The 15,150-nt window shown below is 49.2% G+C and overlaps 1 protein-coding gene across 1 annotated transcript in view; it reads right to left on the reverse strand.

Moving 5' to 3' along the window:
• The window catches only part of Kibra (WW and C2 domain containing protein kibra), a 37,087-nt gene that overhangs the window by 11,805 nt on the left and 10,132 nt on the right, over positions 1 to 15,150 (reverse strand). Inside the window, 9 exon segments of the mRNA XM_077703195.1 lie at positions 463 to 524; positions 527 to 706; positions 1,539 to 1,698; positions 3,006 to 3,258; positions 5,609 to 5,815; positions 9,596 to 9,754; positions 10,333 to 10,563; positions 12,225 to 12,479; positions 13,847 to 14,097. Coding sequence (XP_077559321.1) covers positions 463 to 524; positions 527 to 706; positions 1,539 to 1,698; positions 3,006 to 3,258; positions 5,609 to 5,815; positions 9,596 to 9,754; positions 10,333 to 10,563; positions 12,225 to 12,479; positions 13,847 to 14,097 — 1,758 coding nt within the window.

Consider the following 15,150-nt stretch of genomic DNA (forward strand, 5'->3'; position numbering starts at 1 on the left):
TAACTATATAAATGTCCCTGCATGCTTATTTGGGTAAAGTTATTTGATACTATTTGTGGTGTTAGTTGAAGTTGTCTGTGCGAAAACTGGGCGTGACAAGAGTATCGCCGCTTTCATCCAATCACGCTTGGAAACCTCAATCGTGCTTGGGGAACCAGGATTGAGTTCGAGCGAGATCGGGCTCGATTGCGATTGAAACTGCCATGTAGCAGTGCCCGATCCGGATTGAACTCGGTCCGGATCGACTCAACTATGATTGAAAGTGCCCGTGTGACAGGGCTATAACTACGACCATGGCACTTTATCACAAGGGCACACTGTGAGCCACTCTCCAGTGTGACATTCTACATAAGAGCTCACGATTGGAACTTGAGCTGGCTCTTGATTCCATATTGCCCGCAATTTGGGAAACCCACTGCCATTTCCAAAACACCAAAGTGGGCATGCTGCAAAAGGGGTCACCCTGCAGACGTAGCGGTGACTGGCAGGACCGAATGTTTGCGAGCGCTTGACGGGCGCCAGTGCGGGGCTGGTCCAGTGGGCGCCGAGTCTCCCAGCAGACCCTTGCGGCCCCTGCGCCCGTCCGGCAGGAACACGCACTCCGTGTTGGTCACCTTGTCGCAGCACTCCACGGGCTCAGCCACAGAGGGCCTCAGGGTGTCCACCTTTCCTCGTTTCCTCCCCCTGTTCTTCCCTGCCGGCGCGCCTGTGGGCCGGAAGAGAGTGCACTGTGAGACACTCCTGCAAGGCATGCCTGCTGAGGGCGCGCTCTTTCCATACCCTTCTGTGGCAGTAACTTTGCATAACCCCATAGATATTGTGCGGTGAGGAGAAGTAAGAACAGCGAATAGTAGAAGTTTCTCCTGCGCACATTGTCTCTCCCTCCTGATAGGAGTCAATGAGACGCGGATCCACAAAAGAATACCGCCTGCTGTGCTCACCGGCTAAGCGTACACTACAATTTCATCCCTCCCCACTGGCTGATGCCCACTATGGCTTTCCCAGCACAATACATATGAACCACAGAAAAAATACGGCAGGCATCTACACTCCCCTCTGAAGAGGGCAATATGGCCGTGCAATGCTGGCAAATGGGATTTCTGAAGGCAACGTTCAAAAGCGGAATTTCATCCCTCTGTTCTCCAGCATGAGAAAATGATACAATGGAGCATCATCACAATCTCGCTCCTCATGCAAAGCAAAAGAATGATGCACCCACAGGTTCACAAGCACCAAATAACTATCTCAGCACTGCTCCTGCTGACAGCATGTGATTTGCCCCAGATTCCCAAATTCAGTCAGTGACAGCCCTTCTAACAGCCAGCATACCCTGTACACAGTCTCCAATGCCATGCCTACTCAGAAAGCACAGGAGACACTCTGAGTAGCTGAAAGCAGTGTTCTAGCTCTGTGCCAGTTGCAGCAGTTGCAGCCAGAGCGCAGGTCAACGGCAACGGACGTCGGAAGGCGCATTCAATGTAGGCGCTAAAAAAGGGCACTGCCCGAGACACCAGAGCGGTCCAGCAGCCATCCCTCACCCATGTTCCTCGTCAGAGTGGACGTCTGTGAGGAGATGACCGTCGACTCGTCGCTGCTCTCGTCTTTCCCTGCAGCCATCATTTCTGGGGGAAACAGCTCCAGCCAGCGCAGCCACATGGCAGACGGGCTCAGGCCACACAGAGATAGCTGTGCACAGCCCTGGGCATGAAGAACAACAATGTCACCTCAGGGGCCCACGCAGTGAGGAGCCTACAGCAGGTCGCATCGAGGTGCCATATTTATGCATGTCAAGATAAACACACACCGGTATGTTCGTCGTCATCATTACTTTAGACTTCCAATACAGTTGGTCCAACTGCTGACAGTTGTGTGCATAACATGCCTGGCCCAAGTCCACTTTCTATCAATTCTAGCTGGGACATCTTCTACCCGAGTTAGCTCCCTAATCCAGGATGATCGTATCCTGTCCCTAAGCGTCACTCCTACCACCTTCATTGTTCCTTTCTGCAGCACAGTTTGAGCAGTGCAAATAAGCCTGCGTGATGTTTAGATTACACTGCCAAGAATACCTGAGCCAAATATTACACGTGCACGTGAAGTGGTATGCTCGCAAATGTCTGTGAAAGGTGCAGGAAAACCAACTGCGCTCTCTTCAATTTCCTTCATTATGCGTCACTGCAGTGGCTGTCCTATCAACTGTTGCTCCTCAACGTCATGGTTTCTTTCTCACATTTCCGGTGAGGATCCGCTGTCGCCAGCGCTGTGTACCAACGCCTTCTATGCCTGAACCTGTATGTACGGTTTTGGCATTTTTCTTTTCTGTGTATGTTTTGAGCGTGTGCCGAGTTGGAGTGACGAACTCAATACTTCACTTTCAACCAGGCCACTCGACAACAAGCATTTATTGCTTCAAAAACGCCCTACCAGCCTGAGCATGCACTTGCGAGTAGGCCTGTGATATATTGAAGGCCACCAAAGAGAATGTCACAAGCTGCCCCGCTCTCTGGGAGAAAGTGCGCAGTGTAGTTGGTTGCGTAGTTTGTGGTCAAGTTGAGAAGGAACGATTATGCGTGATTTTTCATCTCGTAGCTACGGTGAAACGGAAGAATTTTGACAATTCTTGCGGGAGGAGAATGCTGGTACAATAAACTTTACCCCAAAATGCGTTCCAAATAGTTGCTTGGTCAGTGCTGCAGGGTCCCTTTAAAAGCAGCCCCGACCATCAGCACTCCCAACCATGTTTCTCAATCGTACCACTGTGAAAACACCTTTTGGCTTAGCAAATTAAGCTTTTGGCCTGAAAAACTGCGACAAAACATTGTGTGTTCATCCAGAATCTTGAGATTCCACACGACTTCAAGTGGACTCAGCGATATGTTTGATTACGTTTTTTTCACTTGACAGGTAAAATGAGGTGCGTGTTTCAATCGGGAACGTCCTAAGGGTAGCGTAAACACGCCTCTTGCTGAGATGTGTGCTAGAGCCTAGGGGCCCAAGTCCCTCACCAGGCACTCCTGGACCATGCGTGCCTTCTGGCACCACAGCTGCAGCTGCAGCACCTGCCCGACGAGCCGGGGCCCCACGGGCAGGGACAGCTCTGGGCCCAGGGCCTCCTCCACTGCACTGGTGCTGCCCACGCCAGTGCTGTCCCCCGACCCGGTCGTCGTTGCGACCACCGAGTGCACCTCGAGCCGCACCCACGGGGAAGAGTGCCAGCCGCAGCCGGGGCCACCGGGGACCACGGTCGCTCGCACACAGCTGCACACAGCAACCAAACCAACAAGTTCCGGAAAAACCCCAAGCTGCACACAGGGCAAAACAGCCGACATTTCTGCTAGAAAATAATTTTGTCATTTCCTCAAACGATATGGCCACGGATTTCTAAATTTATGAGAGTTAGATTTCACAGAAGCTCTGGAAGTTCCTTTTGACTTTGGACTTCAGATGCAGGTAAAAAAAAAAGGGGAAAAATTGTTGTGTTTTTAAGAACTACAATGTCAAGTCTTACAAATATCAATCTTACCCCATATTCACAAAGCTAACTTCAGAATAATTTGTGCCTTCCTACACTTTTCAGCACCTTAAGACTCTTTAAGAACCAAACTTGCGCTCAAACAGTGCCTTTTTGCAAACTTACTGGCCCAAAAAGTGAGCTTTGATCAAAAAGTTCCTGACCTACGTGGCCGACTCCGACAGCTAAGATGAGTTAAAGGATTTCATGTGTCAAGTGCGAGAAATTGACAAAGGTGAAAAGAATGAAGCATTAAGAACTTCTCACGTGCCGCATTTCTTTCGACCACACTAATGGTCAATGCTTCATATTGCCGATTTCAACATGTTATGGTCGTTTCTTAAGCACCTAATGCACCCCAATGGTTAGTCTAAGCACTGCACTTTTAAAATCAGTTTAAATTTTCCTGCTCCGGCAATATTGAGATTTTTGGCAGTGTTTTTTGCGAGCTGGGGTGCATGTGTTGTTGCGAAAGGGGGCGTGGCTACTGTGCGATTGACAAAAAAGCCTGCTGTTCATGGTTATGCTGCATTACCATCAAATTTTCTTCATCAGTGTTGAGGTGATAATTATCTTAAAATTACACCAGCTATTCACTAGTGAGCTTTGGTTCAGAAAAAGAGTAGCTTTATTCTGCCAGTGCTTATTTCTGAAGGTCCCCCGCACGTCTAACAAGTGGACCTGGCAAGTTTCGGTTTCATTACTGCGTTGAGAAATTCCTATTTGGCGCCACTACGCAGTTACCCAACTTCAAGCCAATTTGCTATGGCACCTCCGTTGCCCGCTATTGTTCCTTGAAAAGAGCACGTCACTCATAACCTCACTCCGCCCACGCTTTAATTTTGCGATAAGAGCTCCAGCCGAAAGTCGAAAGATACCACCAAGTCGTCAGATATCAGTTCAGGCAAGAAGACGCTCCCTATCACCGTTAAATACCGCCAGCTGTTCACCAGCCAGTTTTGTTTCCGTATGAGGGTATTTCCAAAGGTCTAGTGTCGCTTCTTGGTGGAACTGTCTATCGTGACGAAGTCTCCAACAGCCTTGTTATTGTTTTTTTTTTTTAAATGTTTCTTTTCAGTGGTGCTGCACTGTAAAAGGCTCGTAGTGCTGAACTCTTTTCACCGCACGACAGCTGCTTGTAAAGGCTTGCTGGGCACGTTTCTAGCACTGTGCACCTTATTCCTGCAAGCAGGGCTACTATAGCAAGTCATAAGATGATAATAAACCACAGGTGAAAGTTCTGGCAGATAAGTGATGATCAGAATGTCTACAAGCACCCACCACCAAGTTTGGTTTTCAAATCCAAACGGATTTATTCGCATCGCTTGCTTGCTTTGACTCTAGTGCTGGCCGTAGTCATTGGCAGGGTGTTTTCACATAACGTGGGGAATAAATGGTGCCTTTAATAATGCCAAACAACCAGATTTCTTTCAGAGAACCATCCAGAATTGCGCATTTTGAAATGGAGGTTGGGCTTCACTGCATTATGCGGGCACCACGCGTGCTAACGTTTTTTTTTATTTGGCAAATTGCTCAACACAACTTAATTTTTTTTTCTAGGACAGGTTATTCGAAATGTTTACCTACAAAATGTATATTCTAAATTTTTTCTACTGCCGGTGGTTTGTTATACAAAACTTCATTTTTTTTCCTTTTCTTCGATGTATAAATAAAAACGTTGAATGACAATTTTTTTTTTTCATCCTCTATTTATGAAAACATTAAAACTGGTGTTGTTGGAAAGAGCATTGAACCATCTGCATTTTAGGCCACTGCAATATGTGCCTAACTAAAGTGTTTAGCACAAGAAAAAAAAAAAAAAAGCACAAGAAAAAAAAAAGTTTTCGGCCAATTTACTGCGGCAACGATATACCTGGCTACCAGGCTAAGAGGTATACTTTTCATCATCCCAACCAGACATTGACAGTGACGCAAATGCCCATTACTGCTATTCTTACAAAAGGTTTAAAAGCAGATTACCCTTGAGAATGCCTTCACGAGTTAAATTAAGGCCCATCCCACCCTTCCTTTGCTCACATCGACATTTGTCTGCTATGCTTCACCCCGCCAGGTTGGCCGATCATGCAGAGAACGTACATGGAAGCCCCCTGGGGAACGAAGATGCTCAGGTGGCGTGCCCGCTCGACGCGCAGCTTCAGCACCCCATCCTTCGAGCTGTGCTGCAGCCTCAGCTGGACCTGGAGGCAGGGGAAGTCCACCTGGTCCAACGGGTTCTCCTCCTCATCATCTTCCTCGTCATCGTCGTCCTCCTCATCCTCGTCATCTTCATCCTCATCCCCAGGTCTGAAAGGAGCAAACCGTACCCTGTGACCACCACTGACTCCATAACGCAGCGCCTTCCTGTTGCATGGCATTCAATGCAGAACAAAGGAGTAGCCGGAGGTTTGCTGCGAGTCCAGACAGTCATGCTTGAAATCCCATGTCCTTGCACCCACTGTTTGATGCAAAGGCCATACCACTAATGTGGACATTTTAACAAGACTGAGTTTTTTCCTGTGAGAATTGCCACGAGCCTCTGTGTCCCCACACATTGCTACGAGTACGTTGTTAAGGTCGATCAGCCAAACACTGCTCACGAGGCCTACTCTCTTAACAGCAAGGGTGTGCTACACATGGTGCGCTACCCCCATGGGATGGCATGACATGTGCAAGAGCACTCTCACCACCATCCTCGTCTCTAACATTTGGCTCTACTAAACTTAAGGCTCATCAGTGTTTACCATTGTGCTGGCTTGGTGGTAACAAATAATAAAAAACCTCCGATGATCTGGCACTTGACAAGTGCCTGGTGCGCTACAGCTAACAAATCGGCCATTGACTTTTACACAGAGCGCCATAAGGTAGGCCGTTACATCAACAATAAAACTTAGCACGGAAGAGGAGAGATGACGTTTTATACGCACTGATTTTATTACAGTGGAATCGCGGTCATACGAATCTCAAGAGGCGGCAAAAATATTCCTATCACCCGAAAATTCGTATCATCAGAAAAAGAGAAAAAATGGAATAGTGCCGCGCATGTGACAGGTGGCGGCAACATGGCGTCTGCCCTTGCCGTGAAGAGGTGCAGGCAGCTTCAGCAACCGCTTGTAACCTTTTGTTAAAACGCAGCTCAAGGTGTAAACTAAATTGCTCATGCGTGAAAGGAGCTCACAGTGTGGGAAAAAACTGCGCTATAAAATGCCATCCGCGCCAAATATCTGCCACGGAGGTGGCCCAGCCAGCTGCTGCGAGCGCTTTGCAATTGCCGCCATGAGGCACACGTCTCCCTATTGGCGCAAGTCGTGAAGCTCCTTCCACTTTCGTTCGTGGAAACCGAGGCAGAGGCTGGCACCGGGGTGCTGGCCCGAATCGTCAACGCGGTTACACGGGAGTCAAAAGAACGCGTGCTCATCGTCGACGTGACGTGCGCACACGAACCGCATGTGATTCGTGCGCGTTGGCATTGCACGGGCGTTATTTTCACATCCGCGTTGACGATTTGGCCCTTGCGACAGATTCTACCTCGCTCGGAAAATGACGCCCGACGCGCGTGGCACTGGGAGGAGCCTGCTGACTTGCGCCAATGACGAGGCACGCTCTTCATGGTGGCAGTTTGAAAACGTTCCGGACAGTCCGCTGGCCTTGCCAAAGATGTTTAGGCTTACCAGGGTTACGGATATTTGATTTCCGCTTTTCTTAGCTCTCCTTAAGTGGCACCGTAAAGAGCGGTCAGGAGCGATCAGTCGAGCTACCCGCACCATAGAGTTTCATACTAATATATACTAGAGGAAAATCTGGCGCTGCAATCGCGGGCCGCCGTGGGTGGCGCCATTGTAGCTAGCGACGTTCCTGGCCTGCTCGACTTAGCTAGCCATATGGCTTCTTTTTTGTCTCGAACCCAGAAAGGTAACTTTTTTTTCTTCTGCATCGTGCATAAGGTTCTAAATAATTACTGGCAAATAAATCTTTCTGGAAGTTCAATTTTATAATAACAAAACAAAAATTTTAATAATCTTTTAGAGTAATATTATCCCTTTTTTGAAGACAGAGGCAGCTTTTCAGCCTATTCAGGAGCCATGCCAAGGACAAGTAGAACGTGCCTGGCCGGTACATGACGGAACGCTCGCTGAAGCGTGGCTCCCCTAGACAGTGGCGCCAGATTTCTCTCTGGTGTATATTAGGATGAAACTCTATAACCCACACCACTTCACAGCCGGTGGCGCCACCATGTTGGTGCCGCTTGCCGCGCTGCGCGCAGCGTGTGGGTGGTATTCGCAGCGGCGCGTTTTCGTGAGCAGACAACGCTCCATGTGGTTCACACTTCAACATAATCGATGCGCAAGTGGCGCAGGCAACACAGCAAGGCAACAACAGGGTAACAGAGCGCGGGGAACAGACCTCAGAAGCGAGGAATGCGGAGAAGGCAAAATGACGAAGGTATTCACCGTCAGAAATGAGGGAACACTTGATTGCCGTGGTTTATTCAAAAAGTGTAATACAAAAAAAGAAGCTAGAGGCACCCGAGCTGCAGCTAGCAGAAATGAAAGGTACAGAGAGAACAGATTGTAGCAGGAGATAAAAGGGAGGGAGAAAGACCAGGCGTCAAGAGGGTGAAACGTTCTGTTCCTTCAGAACAGCACCTCTCCTGCCGCTATTGTAAACACCCCACAAGGAGGATTACCGTCAGTGGAGGAGGACTACAGTGAAATCTCGATGATACGATTCTGGGTGATACGAATTTCTGATAAGTACCGGCAAAATTGCATTGTTTCCAATGGGAAAAATTTCGGCTCTTACGAACGGCCCAGCGGATGATACGAATGAGCCGGCGAGGCGCCCGACTGCCAAGCAAGCAGGTGACGACGACGTACGGGCTCTCTGTCCCCTCTTTGCCGCTCTTTCTCCAGGAAAGGCCGGGCTGTTGTTTTCTGCTCGCGAAAACGCGCCGCGCACTCCACAGGCGCGCTGACGCCGCCGCAAAATCACCCGAACACTGCACAGGGCGCGGCCGGCCGCGGTAACATGGCGGCGGCTTCGGTTGTGAAGTGGTGCGGGGCGCTTGAGTGACCGCTTCTAACCGCTCTTTAAAATGCCGCTCAAAGCACGCACGAAGTTTCTTGTGCGGTAAATGAGCTAATAATGTCGGTGAAAGCGGTGCTATCTAAAATCATCCGCGCCGCTAGTGAAAGCGCCCATGAAATATCTGCCGTGGAATTAAGCCTAAACCACTCCGGCGGGTCCAGCCGGCTGTTTCGAGCGCATCGAAACTGCCGCCATGAGGCGCACGCCTTCCCATTGGCGCAAGACGTCAGGCTCCTCCCACTGCTCTGACCGCGTGGCACAGGCAGCCGCGGGCGCGGAATCTCCGACGCGGGAGATAATCACGCGTGCAACGCCAACGCACTCGAATCGCGTGCGAAAATGCTCCTGCAGTGAGCTTGGGCACCGCGAGTGAGGAGACGAAAGTCCAGAAAGGACCGCTCGACAACATGAAAGTTAAAAAAAAAAAAAAAAAAAAAAAAAGCACGGATTTTTTTAATCTAAATTAAGAAAAGAAATAAACGAAAACTTTTTTAGTGCTAAATTTTTTAGTCTGTGTTGGTTCATACGAATTTTAGATGATACGAATATTTCGCAGTCCCGCGAGATTCGTATCATCGAGATTTTACTGTAATGCTTTTGTGCCCGTGCGCAACCAAGGCCGCACGGCCGCACCAACACTCCAGCCTCCCATCTATGCCGCAGTCGTCTGCTTGCGGCTTGCGTGTTTGTATCACCCGCACCGGAGTGATCAATGCGCACGGATCATCAGAATTTTTTTCCATTGCATACAATGCATTTTTGGCGGGGAATTTTGAAAATTCGTATCACAACGAAATTCGTATCACCGAGATTAGATTCCACTGTATTAAGGAATGAACCTGAGCAGCCCAAGAGCAAATAGTACGTGGCCATTGAATCTTCCAGGCAACAAAGGTTTGTCCCTCTGCATCCAACCACTCGCACACACTGTCCTGACGCACTCGGAAGCTGTTGGAATAGATTACAGCGTAGCAAGGTCACTGTTAGTGACCCACTCACCTCGGGGGTGCAGCCTCGTAGACGCCACTGTCTCCGGCCACCGATTCATCGCTGATGGCCGCCGAGACGCCAACCGTGCGAAGGCACTCCTGCTCACAGATGGGGCTTAGGGGAGGCTCCGGTCCACGCGGCCGGGGAAGCTCAGCTATGCCCTTGCACCTGTGGAAGTCAAACGCACCCAATCGCACAAGAGTGGCAGGAGCAAAGCTTTAATTAAAGTAACATGCAACATTAGTGAGAAGGCCACCACGGGACGACCTCGATGTCAGCACACAGAATATGGAAACTGTGATTCACTCAACGTAAAAAAGTTAAGCTTATTGTTGAATGCTGCATGCTTAGAGTTCACTTACACTTTTCAAGCTGTATGCAACCAACATCAATCTTGATCGCTGGTTGCCTGCACTAGCCTAAAAGAACTCAGTAGCTTTACAGTTCCTTTTTACACTTCCCTTCTCTCTTCTGGGTATTACAAAACTGCCAACCGAAAAGAATACATTTAGGTACATCCAAACACAGGAAATCAGAAAGCAGTTCAATAGGGCCATGCATAATTTTGCGCAGCATTTCTACACGATTGATCTGCTCTTCCTAGGTGTCAGTCGGCATGTTCTCATCCTTCCATAGGTTGTAAATTTGGGCAAGTTTTGCGACCTAGAAGTAGAAATAATGTGGCCCTTCCCCCCCCCTTCCCCACCCCCCCAGAGCCCTCCCATGATTAGCTAAAGATCCCTTACCCGTCACAGTGTGGTGACACAGGAGGCGACAGGGACGACAGTGACGAGCGCGGTGACAGCGGTGGGCTGCTGCAGCCAGCTGGGCGGTGGGGCCGGCAGGTCACTTCCATGGCTCCACACCCGCCATAGATGTCGGGAAAACTCAGGCTCGCCAGGGAGCCGTGCGAACTGCCCGTGCTCAAGGATCCCAGGGAAGAGCTCGATGAGGCAGACAGCGTGCTGGCCGAGAGGCTGCACGTTCGAGTCCAGGCAACAGCTGAGGCTTGAGGGACATCTCTCATGCTACCACATGAACATTTCCATCAACAACAAACTAAATTCAGTAAGAGTGTCATAATATTTCGTCCAGGGTGTCAAAACTGAGCTTAACATGAACAGGTAATTTTTTTTCAACTAGCCAAATCTGGAACAGAATCAAGGGGAAAAAAGATCAATCCTCTCACTGACACATTTGGAAGCTGACTCGTTTAGAGGTTCTAAGCCATTAAATTTTGTACTGGCCAATATGTACCACCCTTAAATAACATCTGGTGAGCTGGTCTTCATTGCATACAGCTCGAAAAAAAAAAAAGATCTTATCGACGCAATTACAGAACACTCCGTGCAGCTGAAAAAAATTTACGGCCTTTGCAAGGTACGCTCGTCGAAAGTGCAATTTGGATGAAACTTGCTGAGCAGACAGTGTAGCAGTGTGTGTTAGTGGGATGCACAGAAGACATTTTGGGTAGGCAGTATTAGGCAATATTAGACGCGACTGACACTCCCACATTTTGTAGCAGTGTCACAACAATTAGGTTAAAAGCAGATAGAAGTTTTTTTGTTTTCCATTTCCATCTGGGCATCAGCGCATGACGTTCCAATGCATCCCATGAACAACAAAAGTTCAAACTGCATTTACCTCGATGCATCAATGAGTGACAGTAAAAGAATAAGTGGCAAAGTCACACACATGTCACATGGACACTCACTTTCATGCAAAACGTGGATGCTTAAATGCACTAAAAGTGATGCTAATTGATTGGAATTGGATACTACTGCCCTATTGGCCACTTAAGACGACTTCAAGCACAGCTGCTGGATTTAGAATATGTCTTGGGGAGGGGTGGGAAAAAGCGGTGATGGCACGCACCACTGGCACTGAGAGTTTTGAAGGCACTTCTAATTAAACAATTTATCCGGTACAATTTACCCAGATTCGGGCCATGCCTGGGGAGAAAGAACTGTAAAGCAATGAAGTAAACAGACAAATGTTCAACGAATTTGACGTTATGCACCATTGTAGCCTCCAAGTTCAGTTGATCCAAAATGAAATGTTTTCAAACTGAACCCAAGCCTGATGTGGGCCAATGCTTTCTTCCCCCACAGCTTGACACCCTGGTTTATGCCCATTGGTGGTTTGTACTAATGTACAAGAAGTACCAAATTTACCTCTCTTCAGCATGACTACTGCCTTGCGATCATTCCCATGCACCTGTAAGGCAGCCACATCAAGTAAATTTGCAAACTTCAGGGAGCGCATCACACTAACTGGGAGAGGCATTTGCTAGGAAGCAATCACTTATTACTGCTGAATTCTCATCCTGGCTAATCAAATCCAAGGATAATTATATTCGCAGCAAAATGAGCGAGTGCAGAACAAGGTGTCAACATCAAAACCACAGTGTGGCTAACAGCAGCATCGATAGTGCTGCGTCACTGGTAATGTGGTTCTCTGTGTGTGCCCGTGTTCACTGCCGCCACCTGCTCTTTCACTTGCTGTGGCTACTGCTATAAAAAGGAGTCGCGCCTAACCTTTTTCCTTCTTCGACCAACATCCAGTGACCAATCAAGGTGGTCTGTCTGCCCCGTCTACCCGCTACTTTCGTCTAGTCAACAACACCGCAGATCCCCACCTCTGGAGGCGCGTGTCGAGGCAGGCGGTGAGGCGGGTGGCGTCCCTCAGCTGGTGCAGCAGCTGCTGCTTGTGCTCGTGCAGCCGCAGGCGCTGGGCGATGGCCCGGTTGGAGCTCTCCAGGGCGTCGCCCAGGTCCCGCTCCAGCCGCGCTATCTCCTCCCGCAGGGGGGCCGACTCCTCCCCGCCGCCCCCCCGTAGCAGCTGCGCCCGCAGCTCGTGCAGAAGCTGCTCCTTCTCCCGCACCAGCAGCAGCCTGGGCGACAGTGGAAAAAGGGGTGGGCATTTGGCGATGCGCCAGGGCTGGCCTCACTGCTTTCTTACCTATTGGACATCCCTCCACAACAACAGAATAATAACCACTTTCCAAAGCTGTTTGCCCACGTGGCTGGAAAGTTCATTTGTGAACAACCCACCATGATTCCTGCAGACCTGCCGGGCTTATCACAAGAACATCCTGTAAATATTGCATTGCATTGACTAAAATGACTTTAGACTGCGTAAATCTAAAAACTGTTACGGCATTGTTAGACCATAATCATTTTGGGTGGTGGAGGAGAGAAAGCAGAAGAGGGATGCGTGCTCTTTTGATATGCAAAAAATCTTAAAACATTTTGTTTCGCGGAAGTGCCAGTTGGCCAATCCCAAGTAATGGGTGGTGACAAGCAACTCTGGATGCAATGTAACTAACTTCCCAAGAAAAATTGGTCGAGGCATGCTTCGCATAAAAGTTTTCGGACATGCAGCTTTTCTGAGATGGTTCCAAATTGCCTGGGAAACTGGTTACTGCAGTGTGAAGAGCTTAGGTTTAATACGACTGGCCTACAAGGCATCCAACAGTGTAGTGCTATATAACAGTTACTTTACATCACCCACAGTTCTTAGGTGTGGGCCGAAATCCTGCGCTCAAGGGAAGAAAGAAAGCACTATCGCTAGGTATCCTCATCAGCTGCAACGTAAAAATGCCAAATGGAATTAATACTTCTACGAACTGCGAAGGCACCCTCATAGGCTTTTGAGAATATCAATATTTTAGTTCGAAGTGAATTCGAAGCGAATAGTCGAAGTGAATTTGAACAGCTGTCAGGTGTCACTGAGCTTCCAGGCCTGGCAGGACCTTCATAAAAATGTTCTATATCGGGTTGGCACCCAGGGATGCATTGGCCATGTCACTTGACTGATTGAAGCAACTGATGTTCACTGAAGTTCAAGCGCGGAGTGCAATCAACACCTGCTCACTGCACGCATGCCACACAGTAACCAAAAAAAAAAAATTGTTTGTTACCGTTTCATTGTCTCAAACAATGAAACGGGAGCCTTGATTACCTTGATGAATATGCGCGTGTAAGGCGGCTACGACAATGCTCTGAATGTGGCTTAGCTTGTCTTGGCTCCACATGTGGCCAAGATGCAGGCCTGATGCCAATGGCCCCGAGGCTTGTTTAACAAAACCAAAGCTCCTCATAGTACTTGAATGCAGTTTAGATATTCGTTCACCCCGAATACTTTGAAATATCAGAAATCTTAAATTCAGGTAGGAGCGCATTCAAGTACAGTAAAGAACCAATCCGACGCTAGGACAGCCGCAGCAGCAGAAGGTTCTGACAAGAGGAAGCGACGGACCTGTCCTGGTCCGACTCGGCCTGTCCCGGCGAGAGGCGGTCCTCGAGGTCGGCCAGCTCCCGCTGGATGCGCTGCATCTCGCGACGGGCCTCGTCGTAGCTGAGCCGCGTGCGTGCCACCTCAGCCAGCCGGGCCCCCAGGGGCGCCAGCTCGCCCGACAGGTCTGTCTGCGAGGCGGCGCTGGGCCGCTCCTCCGGCACCGACACGTCCGACACGTCCCTCGTCAGCTCCTCCTTCAGCTGCCACAGGCGCTGCACCGTCAGTTAAGGGGGGGGGGAGGGAGGACCCGTTACGCAGATGCACCCGCACTCGACCAGTGGTTCTTTCGTGCAGCGAAGAACAGGCACAGAGCTTCATAGTAATATGGAAAAATCTGGCACTTGTGTTTAGGCAAACCTTGCTTCCTAAGTGTGCCGCCATGTCCCACAGAAGAACGTTCCGTTGTTACTTGGCATTGCTCGCCAACAAACTCAGAAGTTGCCCGTGGCAGCAAGAAAACAATATTACTGCAAAATTTCATTTGAGTTGTTTATCCATATAATAGTGGAGCTCCAAAAGATTAATTAGTCAGGAGTTATTTAGAAGCTTCATGCAAGACAAACAAGAGATTTTGGCTTCAAGAAGGGAAAGAAGACACTGGCTAGCAAAGCCAAGTGGTAGAGCGACGCTTTTAATTGCTATGGCGGGGCCTCGAGCCACTAGATCAAGTTTCAGAGCATCGGCACGCTTTTCACTCATTGTTTTGTGCTGCCGACAGCGGCCTTTGGACAAGCCACATCCCATGACATTTGATTACGCTGGAAGACCCATGGGCGCTGACATTTTGGTGCCACCGTGTTGCCGCGTGCGTGCGTGCTTTGACAAACTTGTATTTTTCAGGGCGTAGTGCAGCTGTACAACACTTTTAAGGTGAGTGTTTAAGCCCCAGACACACTGTGTCAACCACACAAACGGGCTGTTTCAACCAACAAAAAGGTGGAAAACGCTTTCTTCGTTTCCCACTAGGAAAGAACGACAGTGGCCTAGCGTAGCGTACAGCCACTACAAAAGCGTAGCTTATTACCTGGCTCTAGCATAACCTAGAGCCACTATATAAGCTATGCTAGTGTAACCGAGCCTGACCCCGTCACACCGGCGCACTATCTCGAAATCCTCGAAAAGTAAACACAGCTGTTATGATTGCCAAGCGGAGGCCGGATGGATTCCACCCGTCAAGGTTGGCTGCAATTGGGCCCACAAGTCAAGCCACCCAGTGACAGGCACCAAAATGATGGCTCTAGCAGACCTACAATTTAGTGGCACTA

Source organism: Haemaphysalis longicornis, unplaced genomic scaffold, assembly GCF_048455015.1.
Source record: "Haemaphysalis longicornis isolate Haplotype H1 unplaced genomic scaffold, Haemaphysalis longicornis Haplotype H1 scaffold_3, whole genome shotgun sequence".
Lineage (NCBI taxonomy): Eukaryota > Metazoa > Arthropoda > Arachnida > Ixodida > Ixodidae > Haemaphysalis > Haemaphysalis longicornis.